This window comes from Felis catus, chromosome B1 (assembly GCF_018350175.1).
Source record: "Felis catus isolate Fca126 chromosome B1, F.catus_Fca126_mat1.0, whole genome shotgun sequence".
In the NCBI taxonomy this organism is placed as follows: Eukaryota; Metazoa; Chordata; class Mammalia; order Carnivora; family Felidae; genus Felis; species Felis catus.
In genome coordinates, this window is record NC_058371.1 from 31,250,510 (window position 1) to 31,267,070 (window position 16,561).

At 46.9% G+C, this 16,561-nt stretch overlaps 1 protein-coding gene across 8 annotated transcripts in view; it reads left to right on the forward strand.

Moving 5' to 3' along the window:
- The first annotated feature begins 1,652 nt into the window (after positions 1 to 1,652).
- Positions 1,653 to 16,561, forward strand: part of ADRA1A (adrenoceptor alpha 1A) — a 119,269-nt gene continuing 104,360 nt past the window's right edge. For all 8 annotated transcript variants that reach the window (XM_045055356.1, XM_006930617.5, XM_006930618.5 and 5 more), the window contains exon 1: positions 1,653 to 2,535. In XM_045055356.1, coding sequence (XP_044911291.1) covers positions 1,653 to 2,535 — 883 coding nt within the window. The remainder of the gene's footprint in view (positions 2,536 to 16,561) is intronic.

Below are 16,561 nucleotides of genomic sequence, written 5' to 3' on the forward strand. Positions count from 1 at the left end.
CAGTTGCTGGCTTTTAGGACCACCTGTGAGCTCTTGAACTTGCCATTTTCACCATAGCCTTTGCCTGGGAGTCCGGCCTCAGGGCCCGACCCCAGAATCGTCAGAAGGCAAGATGGGTCCCCACTCCTCGCACTCCTGCCTCAGTCCCCGTGGAAACCTAAGTATCTCACAAATACCGTGGCCCCAGCCCCGCAAAGCGAAGCGTCCCGCATCCTCCTGATTTTTAAGCCTACCACATCCGCAGTGGCCGCCACTTGCAAAGCCCCTTCTGCAGAGTGGCGCTCGCCCTCTCCACCACTTCTCCCCCGGCACCCCCGCAGCCCGTCCGGGTGTGGCCGGAGGCTCAAGTCCTCCGGCACCGCTGCTCCTGCGGCTGGAAAAGGGCTCCTGGACCGACCTCGGTCGCGTTCAGCCCTCGGGCCCCGCCAGCTTTTTCTCGGGACCTGGCCCTCGGGCCGGCTTCGCGGGTCGACAGACCCGCGCGCACCGCACACCCAAGTGTGAATTCCACCGGCGTGAGCGTGCGCGTGGCACTGGCTGGCCGCGGTCCCCGGGTCGCAGCGGTTCCCTCTCCCAGGCCGCCCCCTCCAGGTGACTGAGAAGCAACCTGTTTAAATGGCACCCGGGTGGATTCTCCAGTTTCCACCGGCCAGGCTCGGCGCGACACACGTACGCACCAGCCGCAGTCCCGCCTAAGCGAGCTTCGCGGGGTTTAATCTCGCTGTGCGGCCGCGCGTAATTGGCCGCCGCGGCTCGGGGTTTGTTTGCTTCGGCTCCAGGAGCCGGCCAGAGGCCGCGGGGCCGCGCGCCAAGGCAGGTTCCCAGCGGCTCGCGGTCCCCTTCCGCGCCGCCCGTGCTGCAGCAGGGCACGCCGCTCCGGGACCGCAGAGTCGCCGGGGCACCCAGCCGCCGGGCCCGGTACGGCCTCGCTCCCCAGGGCGCCCGGTATACACCCCGCCTTTCTCTTTGCGCTCTTTCAGGGGAACGCGGGGCCGACGACGCCCCGCAGCCGCCTCGGTCTTGGCCAGCGTTCCGCGTCCACTTCCCCCAGCCTGCGCGCGCAGAAGCTGGATCTAGCACGAGTCCACCGCGCGCCGGTCGCACCGTGGGTAACTGCGGGCCGGGAGAAGCGCCCAGATGCCGGCGGTCCCCGCCTTTGAGAGTCGACGGCACACCGGTACTTGATTGTGGGTAGCGGGGAGGCTGGCGCTGGATTGTTGAATTCCCAGTTACGCGCAGAATGCCCAGTCTTCTAAGCAGGACGGATCGGACAGTACGGAGAAGCGGGCTCTTGTAGTTCTGGGATTGCATTTTGCAACGTGTCTCCTCGAGCTTCGCGCCAAGCCTGGGGGAGGGAGGGAGTTGGGGCCGGAAGGCCAGCGCCGCGGGTGGATAGGGTCCGCGGGTAGCCCCGCGTGTGGGTCCCTGGCCATGTCGCCTTTAATGCCCTGCCCTTTTGCGTGGCCTTCTGAGGGTTTCCAGGGCAGGCCGGGGTTGCTTCCCACCCACACGCCCTCTCTCACCCCCAGCTAACCCCAGCGGGCAAGGCTCCCCAGAGCCGAGACCTTTTGACTCTGCTCCCTCGCTCCCGCCTCCGCCCTCGCCCGGGGGTGGCTCCCGAGAGCCGGACCTCGCCGGCCCCGGCTGGGACCATGGTGTTTCTCTCTGGGAATGCCTCCGACAGTTCCAACTGCACCCATCCGCAGGCACCAGTGAACATATCCAAGGCCATTCTGCTCGGGGTGATCTTGGGGGGCCTCATCATTTTCGGTGTGCTGGGCAACATCCTAGTGATCCTCTCCGTGGCCTGCCACCGGCATCTGCACTCGGTCACTCACTACTACATCGTCAACCTGGCGGTGGCCGACCTCCTCCTCACCTCCACGGTGTTGCCCTTCTCTGCCATCTTTGAGATCCTGGGCTACTGGGCCTTTGGCAGGGTTTTCTGCAATATCTGGGCGGCGGTGGACGTCCTGTGCTGCACCGCGTCCATCATGGGACTCTGCATCATCTCCATCGACCGCTACATCGGTGTGAGCTACCCGCTGCGCTACCCCACCATCGTCACCCAGAAGAGGGGTCTCATGGCCCTGCTCTGTGTCTGGGCGCTCTCCCTCGTCATCTCCATCGGGCCTCTGTTTGGCTGGAGGCAGCCGGCCCCTGAAGACGAGACCATCTGCCAGATCACCGAGGAGCCGGGCTACGTGCTCTTCTCGGCCCTGGGCTCCTTCTACGTGCCACTGACCATCATCCTGGTCATGTACTGCCGGGTCTACGTGGTGGCCAAGAGGGAAAGCCGGGGCCTCAAGTCCGGCCTCAAGACTGACAAGTCGGACTCGGAGCAGGTGACGCTCCGCATCCATCGGAAAAATGCCCCGGTAGGAGGCAGCGGGGTGTCCAGCGCCAAGAACAAGACGCACTTCTCCGTGAGGCTCCTCAAGTTTTCCCGGGAGAAGAAAGCGGCCAAAACACTGGGCATCGTGGTCGGCTGCTTCGTCCTCTGCTGGCTGCCTTTTTTCCTAGTGATGCCCATTGGTAAGTCTTCAAACACCCCATCTTTGTAGTTAGGGTTCCTCATCCCCTTCCCCTTCTGCTAGACTCAAGGTCAGGGGTGGCAGAGAAAGGATCTGCATTTCAAACAGCAAAGCCAGAGGTGGGGGTGGGGAGGGGAGCAGGTAGGAAATGCTCCCCGGTAGAAAAGTAAATTTCAGTTTCCTTTCTTCTCCAGTCTCATTTACAGTATGTCCTTAGGCACCTTTTCAACTACTGTAAAGCTGTTTCCAACAGATGCAGATTAATTGGTCTCCTTAATAAGAACGCCAGCTTTTCTTAATGCCTGTGAGCATGTGTTTAATTTAAACAGATCCTCTCTTCTTTGGAGTCTCAGAGTCTCCTCCACACTCTTAGGGAGGGCTGTGGGATTCCACTTTCACCTCTGCCGCTCTGAACTGCAAATTCTCTTGGCCTAAAAATAAGCCCTGTACTTATTCTGAACAAATGTGTCATTTTATTATTAGATTAGATTATTCCTAAGGGTTAGTCATAATGGTCTGCTTAGTTCTATATCTGTGTTAATTTTATTTTCTGGATTCGGTATGGAAGAAAGTGTGGTGAGCCCCTGACAAGGAAAAAAAGATGATTTTATGTCCAGAAGAATTTAAGCTTTAAAGAATTCAACATCATGTTTCCTATAAGTAAATACTTTCCCCTGTATTTTAATAGTAAGTAGCAAAACAAACAGTCCTCTTATCCAAGAGCGTTCTGGAAGCTGCAGATGACACTGTTTGAAAATAATGCAGTAATGTTACAAATCCAATTTTTGCAAATGCTAAATTAGCTGTTGTCAAAACTAATTAGCTCATCGTAAGTATCAGCAAGCCGATCCACTTGGAATAGTCATCTATCCCCGAAAGGCCTTCGTGAGATCCCAAAATGGTTGTTGGCTATTTTTAGTTTGGGAGCTCAAGTATAGACCCACACATTGGTTATCCGCTAACTGTAACAAACAAAAAAAAAATATGGTAAAAGTTAATAAAAGTTTGTTTCTGGCACCTTGGAGCCAAATTTAAGTAGCATGTATTTAAAGTACTTTACTTTGCAACTCCGTGTAATAATAGCTATTAGTTTTGGGGGCCAACTTGGTTTCATTTGTCCAGGCTTTTAATTTCATGCATCCCCTCAACAACTCAGTGAGGTTTGCATTATTATTCTGAAATCACAAGTGTGGGGAAGGTTCTGGAGCTTCTCTAGTACCGTAGCCACCGGTCACATGTGGCTATTTAATGCAAGTTAAAGAAAATTAATATTCAGTTCCTGAATCTCACTAGCCAAAGTTCAAGCGCTCAGTAGCCACATCTGGCCAGTGGCTACTGTTTGGGAACCGCAAAGATATAGAACATTTTCATCGCTGCAGAAATTTCCATCCGACAGGGCTGCTTGAGAGGCCCTTCTGAGTTCACTAGCTGACTTTCCATTGTGCCTACCCATCATTGTTGCTGACTCTGCTCCTAGAAGTACATCACAGCTTTGAATTTATTTCAATAGCACTCTACCTGAGCCCCTGCTTCCCTATCTTTCTGCATCCCATCTCTTACTTCCTTCTGAAGTTTGCGTATTTTTTCATGCATCCATGTACTTATCAAGTGTATACTGAGCACTTGTTCTAGACATAGTTTGAGCAAGGCAGCAGACTCCTTGCCAGTAAAATGTTTGCATTCTTCTGGGGGAGATAGACAAATAAATATGTATTAAGAAGTCACGGGTTGTGGGGCGCCTGGGTGGCGCAGTCGGTTGAGCGTCCGACTTCAGCCAGGTCACGATCTCACGGTCCGTGGGTTCGAGCCCCACGTCGGGCTCTGGGCTGATGGCTCAGAGCCTGGAGCCTGTTTCCGATTCTGTGTCTCCCTCTCTCTCTCTGCCCCTCCCCTGTTCATGCTCTGTCTCTCTCTGTCCCAAAAATAAATAAACGTTGAAAAAAAAAATTAAAGAAGAAGTCACGGGTTGCTAAACACTATAAAAAACTAAGCAGGATCAGAGGATAGAGATTTGTAGGACAACGGGGTGGGTGGTCAGACGAGTCCTCTCTGAAGAGGTGATATTTAAGCAGAGACCTAACTGAAGTGAGGAGCAAACTTTACAAAGTCTGGAAGGACCTTTTGGGCAGAGGAACGGCGAGTACAGAGATGGGAAAGAGCCTGACCTGTTCAAGGCAAAGCAAAGACCACCGCCTGGCTGAACTACAGAGAATGAGTGGGCAGACAAGTCCAGAAACAGGTTGTGGAAATAGACAAGGTCATGTGGGTCTTTTAGGCCCAAGTAGAATTTGCATATTATTCTAATTGTGATGGGAAGCCATCCGATTGGACAGGTGTTAACAGGGATGTGGCTGGTTTTATATTTTTAAAGGATCACTTGGGTTTCTGGTTGGAGAGTGGGCTGTTTGGGGGGATGATTGTGGAAGCAGGGACCCCGGTTGGGAGGCCGTTAGAGAAGCCAAGGGTGGAAAGACCGAGATGTCTCGCACGTGGGTGAAACAGGTGGAGGTGGTGGGAAGTGATCACATCCGGTACTTATTCCAAATGTGGAGCTGACAAGGTTGGGCATAGGGTATGAGAAAAAAGAGAGGAGTTAAAGATAACTTCCGGGTCTGGGGCCTAAGCACCAGGGTAAACAGCGCATTTTACTCTAGGAAAACCAGAGAATGACTGGATTGTAAGGGGCTGGCAGGGGCGTGAAGTATAAGTGTTTATTTTGTGTAGCCATGTAGCCATGCCATATAGTCACATATCTATTTGACATCTAAGTAGAAATGCCAAGTGGCAGTTAGATACATGAATTTGGAGCTGGGCTACCATATACACTGGGAACACATCCATATATTTAAAGCCATGGAAGTGAAAGGGTCTACAAAGGAGAACATAATACAGAGAAAAGAGAGGTAAGGACTGAGTCTTGGGGCATTCCTGTACTTGAGAGCCAGAGAGAGGAGAACGAATTAGCAGAAGAAGTTGGAAGAGAGTGGCAGGGAAGAGGGAGGAAAACCAAGAGACCGTGTTGATCCCAAAGCCAAATGGAAATGTCTCAAGAAGGCAAGAGTATTCATAATCTATTTACTCTCTTGCCTCGCAAGAGTATTCAGCTGTGTCACGGGTGACTGCTCGGCCAAGGCAGAGGAGGGCTGGGACTCCACATTGGACTTGGCCATGTGGAGGTCCTTGGTGATATGATGAGGTCCTCTGAGAATAATAGTCTCAGTGGAGTGATGGAGAGAAAAGCCTGCCTGTGTGCTTTCTAGAGAGAATGAGAGATGGAGAAGTGGGGGCAGTGAAAAGACTCAACTCCTGGGAAAGGTTTTCCTAGACAGTGGAGCAGAGAAATAGAGTATAGCTGGAAGGATCTAGAGAGAATTTCCAAAGGTGGGAGATAGGATACCATTCTGATGGAATGATGGTATAGGCAAGGGAGGAGGTGGGGTTCAGTGCCCAGGTGAGGGTCGGGAAGTGAGGGTGAAGCCGGGGTCTATAAGCCCAGAGGCAAGCACATGCGGAGGGGGAAAGGTAATCCCCTCTTTGGTGTATGTTTATGCCCTCGACAAAATAAGAAGCAAGATCATCAGCTACGAGCGAGAAAGGAATAAGAAATGATTGTTGGTTTGAGGAGCAAAAGAAGATGTACAATATTCACCTGTGAGGCAAGAGAGTAAATAGATTATGGAAATTTAGTGGAGTCACCAGGAAGTCCTGAGGACATATTTGAGATTTACAGCCAGTCACAAGTTGAAAGTAAGACCAGTCGAGAAGGTTGCGCGTTACTCTCCAACAGCTAAGAGGCTGAGCGTTATGGGTAATGTTGCCGATGACTGTACGTAGGAACCACAGTAAAGACGTGTGTTTGTGCAGGGACATGAACCGGAACAGATTAGGAGTCCTATAGAGTCAGATGTTGGACTAAGCTCAGGTGATGATGGGGGACTGGGGGGTTGGGATTTCTGGTGGTAGCTGAGCTGTCCAGGGAGGTGGGCTGGTTCCTAAGCTCACTCAGGGGAAGGGGGGCTCTGGTCTAACCATGGCCTTCCTCTTGGATCCGCTCTCCTGGGGAGTTAGTAAACATTGAGCTGAAGTATTACAGTGGAGGGGAGTGATGGCAAGACAAGAGCACCCAGAATCACTGGGCTTCCTTTAAATCCTGATAATGGGGTGCCGAGGGAGGGAAATTGAAAACTCCTCTTTGGCAGTCTGACCTGCTGCCCCGTACGGCAGAAGATCCCTAAACCTACCAGATCTGTGGTCCACAGCTTCTTCATGGCACCAAACAAGCAAGAGACTATTTCTTCCAGGTTTATTGACTGTATAATAAGTACCAGGCACTGAGTTAGAAAAAGATGCATAAAGCACATTCCCTGCCTTCAGGGGCATCACAATCTAGTTAAGAAAACAAATTGGGAACAATTATCACAAGCGTAGGAGGTGGTATTGGAAGTGCTAAGGGAACACCTGGGTGACTCAGTTGATTCAGCGTCTGACTCTGGATTTTGGCTGACGTTATGATCTCACAGTTCATGAGAGTGAGCCCCACGTCGGGGTCCATGATGGGTGTGGATGGAGCCTGCTTAACATTCTCTCCCTCTGCTCTCTCCCCTGCCCCCTACCTCCCTCTTTCTCTCTCTCAAAATAAAAATTAAAAAAAAAAAAAAAAATAGAAGTGCTAAGGACTATAACAGTTAACGGTGCCTGGAGGTCACTGTGGAAGCTTCTAGAAGTATCATTGCTGACTTGAAGCCTGCCCTACTTCCACTGGGCCATCAGCGAGGTATTATTTGTCTTTAGTAACTGTCTTGAGTACATTTTTCCTGCAAAGTGTGGACAGAAGAATACACATGCCACTATATTCTCATACACAATGGACACAAGCTCTTAAGTATGACAAGTATGACAGAGAATAGCGGGACTAGAAACTAAGCCAGGCAGGGATGCACGTGGTATAGCAAGCTGCCCACATGTGTGGGAACCAGCCCGGGATAGCCAGGTGAGTGAGCGCTCTCTATCGCTGAAGGTCACTCCTCTACATTGTGACAATGGCTCCTCACAGACTCGGCGCTTTGCTCTTCCCCTGCTCCTCCCCTCGAGGCTGGGTGGATTTTCTGGACTGAATAGTGTGACTGCAGGTATGAATCTGACCTGCCTACTTCCAAGTCTACGTCTTGCTGGTTTCGTTTTCCTTTTGCATCCTAAATGTCTAGTTGGAACTCGGAACCCCTTGTCGGGAGGGGTGTCACATGTGAGGATGATGTTATCAGCCATGGACACCTTGGAGTAAATGTTTTTAAAAGCCAGGTTTTGATCATGAAGATGACTAGGGAGAAGATGAAGGTGTCAGCCTTCTGTGATAGAAGGAAGGGTAAAAAATATGCCTCAGGGGGGCGCTCCAGCGCCTAAAGCACGTACATCATCTTTGCCTATTTCATCTTTTTGCCTAGAACCCGCTAGTCCCAGAGTCAGTGCGCTGGCGGGGGGGGGGAGTGGGGGGGGGCGGGGGGGAGCCATGGCCTGAGATTTAAAGCTAGGCTTGCTTCTTCATAAAATAGGAGATGTTATACAGGTCAACTGTCTAGCACAGTGCTGTGATGGCCACACATGTGAATTTTATCAGAATGTATGTGACTTGCAGACCATTACTGACATACAAGGACGTTGCTGTGAGGGCTAGATCCCCTTGGAGGGCCGAGAAAGAGAGAGAGCATTGGAAAGAAAGGGATAAGGGGGCAATATTTACTGACTGCATAATTGTGTGTCTGAACCTTGGGCAGGTTATCTGATTGAAATGCAAAACAGGCATTATTATTATTGGACGTAGGCATTGCTGTTATCTCTGAGCCAAAGGAGGCAGTGTGGGGCTGAGCTGTGGCTCACGTAGACATAGAATATTTGATAATTAATGTTAAAATTAAAAAGATAGCAGGGCACGCAGTAGTGAGGAGGGAGAATGTGGTTTCTTTTTTTGTTTTGTTTTTTATCAGTTCATTTATTTATTTTGAGAGGAACAGAGACAGTGGGAGTAGGGGAGGGACAGAGAGAGAGGGAGAGAGAGAGAGAGAGAGAGAGAGAGAATGAGAATCCCAAGCAGGCTCCAAGCTGCCAGCACAGAGCCCGACCCAGGGCTCGAACTCACAAAACTGTGAGATCATGACCTGAACTGAAACCAAGAGTCGGACGCTTAACCGACTGAGCCACCTAGGCGCCCCAGCATGTGTTTTAAGATGGGGTGTTGGAGGGAAGGCAAAGCTGGCAAGGGGCGAATCATCGGGAAGCAGTGAGGCAAAGAAGGATTCATTCGTTCAGCAAATTTCATTGAGCATCTCCTATGTCCCAGACAGCTAGAGAATCACTGGAGCTAAAGACAAGAAAAAAAAAATCCCTCCCCTAATGGAGCCGGAAATCTGTGCAATTAAATACATAGCAGACTTTCAGCTGGTGATATGTGACACACAGCAGGGAAAAGGGACAAGTGCGTGTAATGTATAAATGACATACAGTGGCTCTGACTCTTATGGATGCCCAAGATGACCAGACCCTATGTGGCTCGGCTGCAGGCACAGAGGGATCAGGCCCCTGACTCTTACGGAGAAGGTTGACCTTTTAGAGATGTGATGTGAAGACAATCTCAGAACTGTTAACGATTTTAAGACGCGAGGCCAGTTTCTGTTATTTCTGCTGTACCACGTGCCATCCCTAAACGTCGTGGCCTAAGGCAGCAACTCTTTTACGGTTCGTGGATTCTGTGGGTCAGGGATGAGTCAAGGCCAGTACGTGTGACTGTTGGGGCTGGCTCTCAGAATTGGCTGCCTCTCTTCCTCCAGGGGTATAGACCAGCTTTCTTACAACGTGGCCGTTGTCTGCAAGCGGGCCGGGGCAGACGCGGCCAGGCCTTTGAAGAGCTAGGCCCAGACTTGGCCCGTGTCACTGCTGTCTCATTCTGCAGTGAAAGCAAGGCACAAGGCCAGCATGGGTGCAAGGGACAAGGACACGGGTTTCTGTCCTGATGGGCAAATGGCAGACGCCCGGAGGGCGGGAGGGTGATTCTGACCATCTTGTGGCTTGTCTGCCACACAAGCATATCAAATTGCATTTCTCTTTCACCTGCTAGTTATTTATGGAGAGCTTCCTACACGCTGGCCTTTAGGTAATGCACCAGGTAAAACCAGTCTGGGTCCTTGCCTTCCTGCAGGCTTCTAATCTCTTTGGAGAGTTAGATATTAATCAGATAATGTCTGATTAAAAAATCCAGACTACGTACAATGAAGAGGGTGTGGGTGGTGCCTTGACAACATGCACTGTGGAGGTGAGTGGCCCGGGGCAGGGAGTGCAGAAAAGTCTTGCTGCAAAGGAGGGCTTGACCTTTGAGCCAGGAGGTGCAGAATGGGGAGATGTTCAGTGGCCAAAAGGGTGAGGGGGGCAAGGACTCTGACAAGGTTGGCCTGATGTCCATGAGGATTTTCCAGATGGCTAGTGTAGCCAGAACTGAGAGGCTGTGAGATAACTGGTAACAAATGAAACTGGAGAAAGAGGGCCAGACTAAGTAGGCTTTTAGAGCTATTTTATGAGTGGTTGAGCAGGAACAAGCCTGTATTTCAAACTATCAAAGGCTTAGTGGAAGGAAGACTGTGGACAGACCAGTGGGAGACCTTTACACAGGACAGGCGAAAGATGCACCATTCTTCTCACGGTTGCAAATACTTCCGTGAGCTGCTGCGTAGTTCTGGAATGCCTCTTTGTCATTGCCTCCAGGGCAGATTTACGAGAAAACCTTTCTCTGATCACAAATAGTCTAACCAGACTTGGCTTTAAATTAATTCTGGCTCTTTCCACAAGACGAAACTGTCAATGAAGATTTACCGTCATATTCAAAAGAATGTGCTGCAGGCTCAGAAAACATCTAAAATGAGTTCCAACAATGCTTTGAACGATAACCGACTCTTTCCAACCGGGCTACAGACAGGCAAGCCATTACTTAGAAGCAGGCGACACTTAAGGGACTAAGGCATTGCTGTGCTTTGTGGCCTCACGGTTTCAGGTTCGGATGTGAGGACCTGTTTCTAAGGCATTTTCCTTGTCTAGCAGGTTCGCTGTATTTTAACACTGCCAGTTGGTTGGCCAGCGGGACGTTTTCAGAGCGGCTTCTTTTTAAACCAAGTATTTCTTTACCACTTGAAAAAGTCCCCCCTGTTTTCTTATTAGTTATTTGTATTTCGACTCTTGTAATATGAAATTGCTTGTCTGTGCTTTGGGGCCACTTTTTATAATTCCATTTCTTTTTATTTCTTTTCTATTTGTAAGCTCTTTTTATACATTGAGGACATTAATCACTTATCTGTAGTATATACCCGGTTGCCAGTTTTTTCTCATGCCATGATCAGATAGTGCTGAGAAAATGTAGCTTCTTTATCTTCCAAAAACCGATGCGATCTTTTTCATGAACTTCCTCAGAAACACACACACACACACACACACACGCACACACACACAATTTTAGTCAAATCCGATAAGCTCAGCCTGATCCGATCGTTTAAGCAATGTCTTTATATATTCAGTTTCTGTTGAATAACACAAGCCTTTCAGACTTGCCTTCAACTTGATCAGGTCCAGGGGCTCACACGATTTCGTGGGTATGTAGATAGGAAATTAGGGTGCTTGGCTGACCCTTAAGTGTGATTTTTAGTATCCTGCACTGGGGAGGTTGGTGTAGTCTAGGGACTTAACACTACCCCCCAGCCCATGCTCTTGTGCCCTGATGAATCTGAGGCTGGTCGTGGTGGCCCATTACTCCACCTGATGACCCAGCCCCACGGAGTCCTCCCTGGGACCTCAGACTCTCAAGGTTTGGCCTGTGACTCCATTCATTCCTGGCTGGGGAGATATCTGCTCTGTTGCCATTGGCCAGAGAGTCACTTTGTCCCGACTGCCCCCCCTTGATCACCTCTTGCTCCTAAAATCCTCAACACTGTTTCACCCCTGTCTCAAGGCATGGAGAGTCCCGTGGGTGCCTTCCACACCACGCCACAGGCGCGTTGACTGGGCTTGCTGTCTGCTCAAACATGCTGGCTGTGACTTTCATAGGTACGGCCTGTCACGTGCCATCTCCCAGATGCCCAGAATGGACAGTGGGAAAAACCACCTTCACTCCCACCTTTTTCTTAAATGCCCAAGGTCCTTGTTGAGAGGGGAGCTCAGAGCAGACATCCAACTGCCTCTTCCCACTACTTCCTTCCCCGTTTCCCCACACAGTCCACCCATAGAGGGTAGATGGGGAAGACCTTCCCTTTCTTTTTCTGGCTAAATGGGACGCTCCTCTGAATCATGTCCTCCTTTCCAGGGTGGCATCCACCATCTGTGGAATACCAATGGCAAATGGATTGCAGACAGAAAGACAGAGAGGTTTACTAAAATGAGAATAAAGATGAGGAGTATTTAATGATATTATAATTCTTGTACATACATTAGCAACTATGTTGTCCATTGGGTTTTTCACATTTTATGGTTTTTGTGGGTTTTGCAAATATATGGACATTTAAAATTTTTATGTAGTCACCTATTTTAATCTGTTCCTTCATGAATTGTGCCTTCTCGGGGATGCTTGGAGAGATGCTTCCCCGATGCCAGTCAGATAACCTCTATTTTCTCCTAGTTCTTTTAGGGCATCATTTGTAACCCATCTGAAATTTATTTTTGCACTTTGGTAGGTGATGTCTAACTGTATCGATTTTGAAATGGTTATCCAGGTATTCTTGAGAGATTTAGTGAATAATCTACCCTTTCCTGTCTTATTTGGAAAGCCACCTTTGTGATATTAGAAAGAATCTTGGGACTCCTCCTGTTCCATTTACCTGTCTCTCCGCTCTAGCATTGGTGCCCCATGATTTTTTTTTCATTTAAAATCGTTTATTCCCTTTTCATTGTAGTATTATAGTTGACATACACCATTATGTGAGCTTCAGGTATACATCATAGTGATTGAAAAGTTCTATACATTATTTTAACTCTTGTGGTTTCATAATACATTTTCATAGTTTTTGGTTTAAGGCCCCTGGAAGAATATTCTCTTTCAAAACGATCTCGTCCGTCCTTGCACGTTTATTCTTCCAGAAGAACCCTGGACTCATTTTGCCAAGTGACACCCTGTCGCTCACTGGCCCCCACCACACACGAATCCTGTCACGGGTCGATCATGATTGATTAGGATGTATAGATTAATTTGAAAAGTGACATCTTTATCATGCCAAGACCTCCTGTTGAGAAATATGACATGTCACTCCATTTATTTCCCAAATGACTTTTGAATGATTGTTTACATTGTACTTTTCATCGCATTTGCTAACATGTCCTGGAAAAGTGATTATTGTAGGGGATTTGGGAAAGGCTGCTTCCGTGTTTCGACACTAGATATGGCACCCATTGTTGGTTTTAGATCAACGTATTTCCTCATACCAAGGCAGTACCTTTCTGTAGTTTATAGAAAAATCTTACCAAAACTGAATTTTTAATTTTATCAAATGCTCCTTTTTTGACACGCATCAGCATCAGCTTTTATCACTGACACCGATCTGATAAATTTTATTTCACAGTATTAACCCATCCATGTATTCTTGGATTAAATTCCATCTGATCAGTGGCATTATTCTTTTTGATGCTACTGAAATATACTAAATATTTTGTTTCTGGATTGCATCTATATTTCTATGTGAAGTGACTGTATTGTTTTATTTTAGTATGCTGTTTTGGTCACATTTTGGTATCAAGTTTATGTTAACATCATAAAGCCAACTGTGACACTTTTCTTTTTTTTTTTCTACCCTCCATAACAGTTTAAATAGCATAAGAATTATGTGTTCTTTCAAGGTTTGAAAGAACTTGCCCATAAAACATTTGGGCACAGCTCCTTTTATGGAGGCAATTCTTGGAGACCGGTTTCTATTTCTTCCATGGATAGTGGTCTATTTTGATTGTCAGATTTGATAATCTTTGTTTTCTTATTTTCCATTTTCCTTCTCATTGAGGCTTAACATTTTTACAATAGAATTCTCCAGGAAATTCTTTAATTTTTCATTTATTTTCTATTTTTCTCATTTCCCAATCCTGTGGTTATGTTTTCCCCCTCTCTCTCTCTCTCTCTCTCTCTCTCTCTCTCTCTGTCTCTCTCTCTCTTTTTGTCTTCACCAAGATAGCCCTGGAAGATTGTCTATTTGACTAGATTTTTCTAGGAACCCATGGCCTGGATTTATTAATCATTTTAATCTGTTTTCTGGCGCAATAATTTAATCTGTAGAAATTTCTTTCTTATACTTTTTCTCGTTAGATTTTGCCCTTTTGTATGACTTTGTGCAGAATGTTGGCTTCGTGTACTTTAATTCTTTCTTGCCTAAGATTCAGACAGTCAAAGCTGTACCTTTTCCTTTAAGCAAGATTAAGCTCCTTGCCCTATGTTTTGCTAGGCCGGGCTCTCATTGGGTTGTTCTGTCTTTCCACTGTCAATGTCTCCTTTGTCCTGTGTAGAAAGAAGAGGATTCGCCGTGGTGTTCTTGTTGTTTGTTAATTTACAAATAACTGGTGTTTTGAATCCTCCACTTTTGAAAATCAGTTTCAGATTTACTGCATTGTGGTCAGAAAATGTGAACTAAATAACTTCGAGCTTATGGAATTTATGGAGGTTTTCTTTATGACTTAATATATGATCAATAATTAGCAGAGTTAATAGATTTCATATTTAATAAGCATATGTTAACTAAACTTTAATAGTGGTGTTTTTAAGACCTTCTATTCTCTATCTTTACTCATCATCTACTTCATTTGTCAAATACTGAAGGAGGTATGGTTAAATTCTCACTGCTACTGGGAAGAAGTCTTCCAATTATTCTTCTATTTTTAACAGGTTTGCTTTATGTATGTTGATGTAGTTGCTTGATACCTAAAAGACTGAGTCAATAATATCTCCATTAAATATAGACTTTTTGTCCTATTTATTTTTCCTTGATATGTACATATAAAAAATTAATACTGTAATCTTTAATATGTTTCTGTTTGCATTTGCCAACATACCTTTGCCTGCCTTTTTATGTATCAGGTTGTGTATCTTGCATCACATAAATGTTTTTATGGTCTATGTGTCTGTCTAGTCTGTGTATTTGTCTCTTGGTAAGGATTTAACTAATTTCCAGAGATTGTAACAGATAATTTGCTTTGATGTTTGTCCTCTTGCTTTATACTTTCTTCCTTTTTTTTTTTTTGTTTTCTGTCTCTTGCAAATTGAACCATTTTTTTCCCCTTTGCCTTTTAATTCTGCAATGTTTTGGAAACGTTTTGTCTCCTATTTTTAGTTCTATGAGAAGTTATCTTAGAGCTTTTCAGAAGCATTTTTTTTTAAACCTTCAGTTGTGTCTTACCACAACTTCTGTCAGTCACCTTTGCCCACATAAGGAAAGAAGTTTAGCACACTTTGATTTTCCTTTCTTCCTGAAATTCACATCTTTGGGTTAATATTTGTACTTTGGATTTAGAGTATTGCCATTAAATGATTGTATTACCTACGTTGCTTTTTGTTTCTTTCTATAATTTAGTTTAGTAATACTAATCGCCCTTTTATACTGTGATTTACTCACTCACGGGCTCTGGATTTTGCTTTGTCTATCATGTAGAACAGAGACCAGCCAACTATGGCCTGTTTTTGTAAATAAAGTTTTATTGGAACACGTCCATGCCCACTGGCTTCCACACCATCCATGTCTGCTTCCATACTAGAGCGGGGGACTTGAGTTGCTTCAGAGGCTGCATGGCTCACAAGGTTTAAAGTATTTACTTTGCTACTATAGCAGAGTATAAGACCGAATAAAATTTTATCAGTGAAAACATAGGCAAAACATATTTTCTAAGCTCTTACATGCCGGAGCCTAAACACATGCACGGCAACTGTTTGGAGTGTAGAACTTGAGTTATATTTTTTTTTCTTTTTTTTTTTTAAGTATTTGTTTATTTTGAGAGAGAGACAGAACACACAAGTGGGGGGGAGGGGGGGAGGGACAGAGAGAATCCCAAGCAGGCTCTGCACCATCAGCGCAGGGCCTGACTTGGGGCTCAAACCCACAAACCGTGAGGTCATGACCTGAACTGAAATCAAGAGTTGGCTGCTTAACCGACTGAGCCACCCAGCTGTCCGTATATATTTTTTTAATCTGAAAATACTGTTGTTACTCCTTTGTCTCTCGGTATTTTGTGCTTTATAAACGACTTAACGTCAGCCTATTGGTTTTTTTTTTTTTTTGGCAAGTATTCTCTTTGGATATGTATATATTTTCTAGCTTTCCATTTTATTGGCACACTGTTCTCTTGTCACTCTTAACTACATTCACTCTACAAACCCCTTACGTCCCCTTTCAATGCAATTTAGAGATTTTCTTCCGGATTACCGCTGTTAAGGTGGACCGTCCCTCTGACTTCTCAGACCCATCTCATCTACAGAACAGCTGAAGCCTTTCATGTGAGCAGTAATCCTTTTTTTGTGCAACCTTCATTAAGGATGAACTGGTCAGGAAACAGGAAATGGGCTCTAGTTGGACCTGGGTGGGTCCCTGGGCAAATCTTTCAGACCCAGATCAAGGGGAGAAGGAAACGAATGATCTTTGCGGTAGTTTAGGTTGGCTAAGGTACAGACCCTGTGTATCCATAGGGAGCAGAGAAGGAGATAGAAGGAAAAGGTTTCAGTTTTACAGAGCAGGGTTTCTTTGTCCTGTTTGCTTGGCACAGGGGGTGTGGTGGCCTCTCCTCCGGGTGGCATGACTGGCCCCCTGGGATCCCCATGCAGGAGAGCCTCCCCTTACGTGTCTGCTGACCTTGCCTGGGAAAAGTGAGGGGCCTCCCTCCCCCTGTGAACCTCAGCATTCATACTCTTCTCAGACACTTGAGTACAATTGAGATTTGTCTTTGTGTTCAAAACACAAAAGACACAAAGACACAAAACCTGTGTCTCCAGCATCCGTTATTCAAAGCCCCTGGGGGTATCACTGAGCAGCCACTGG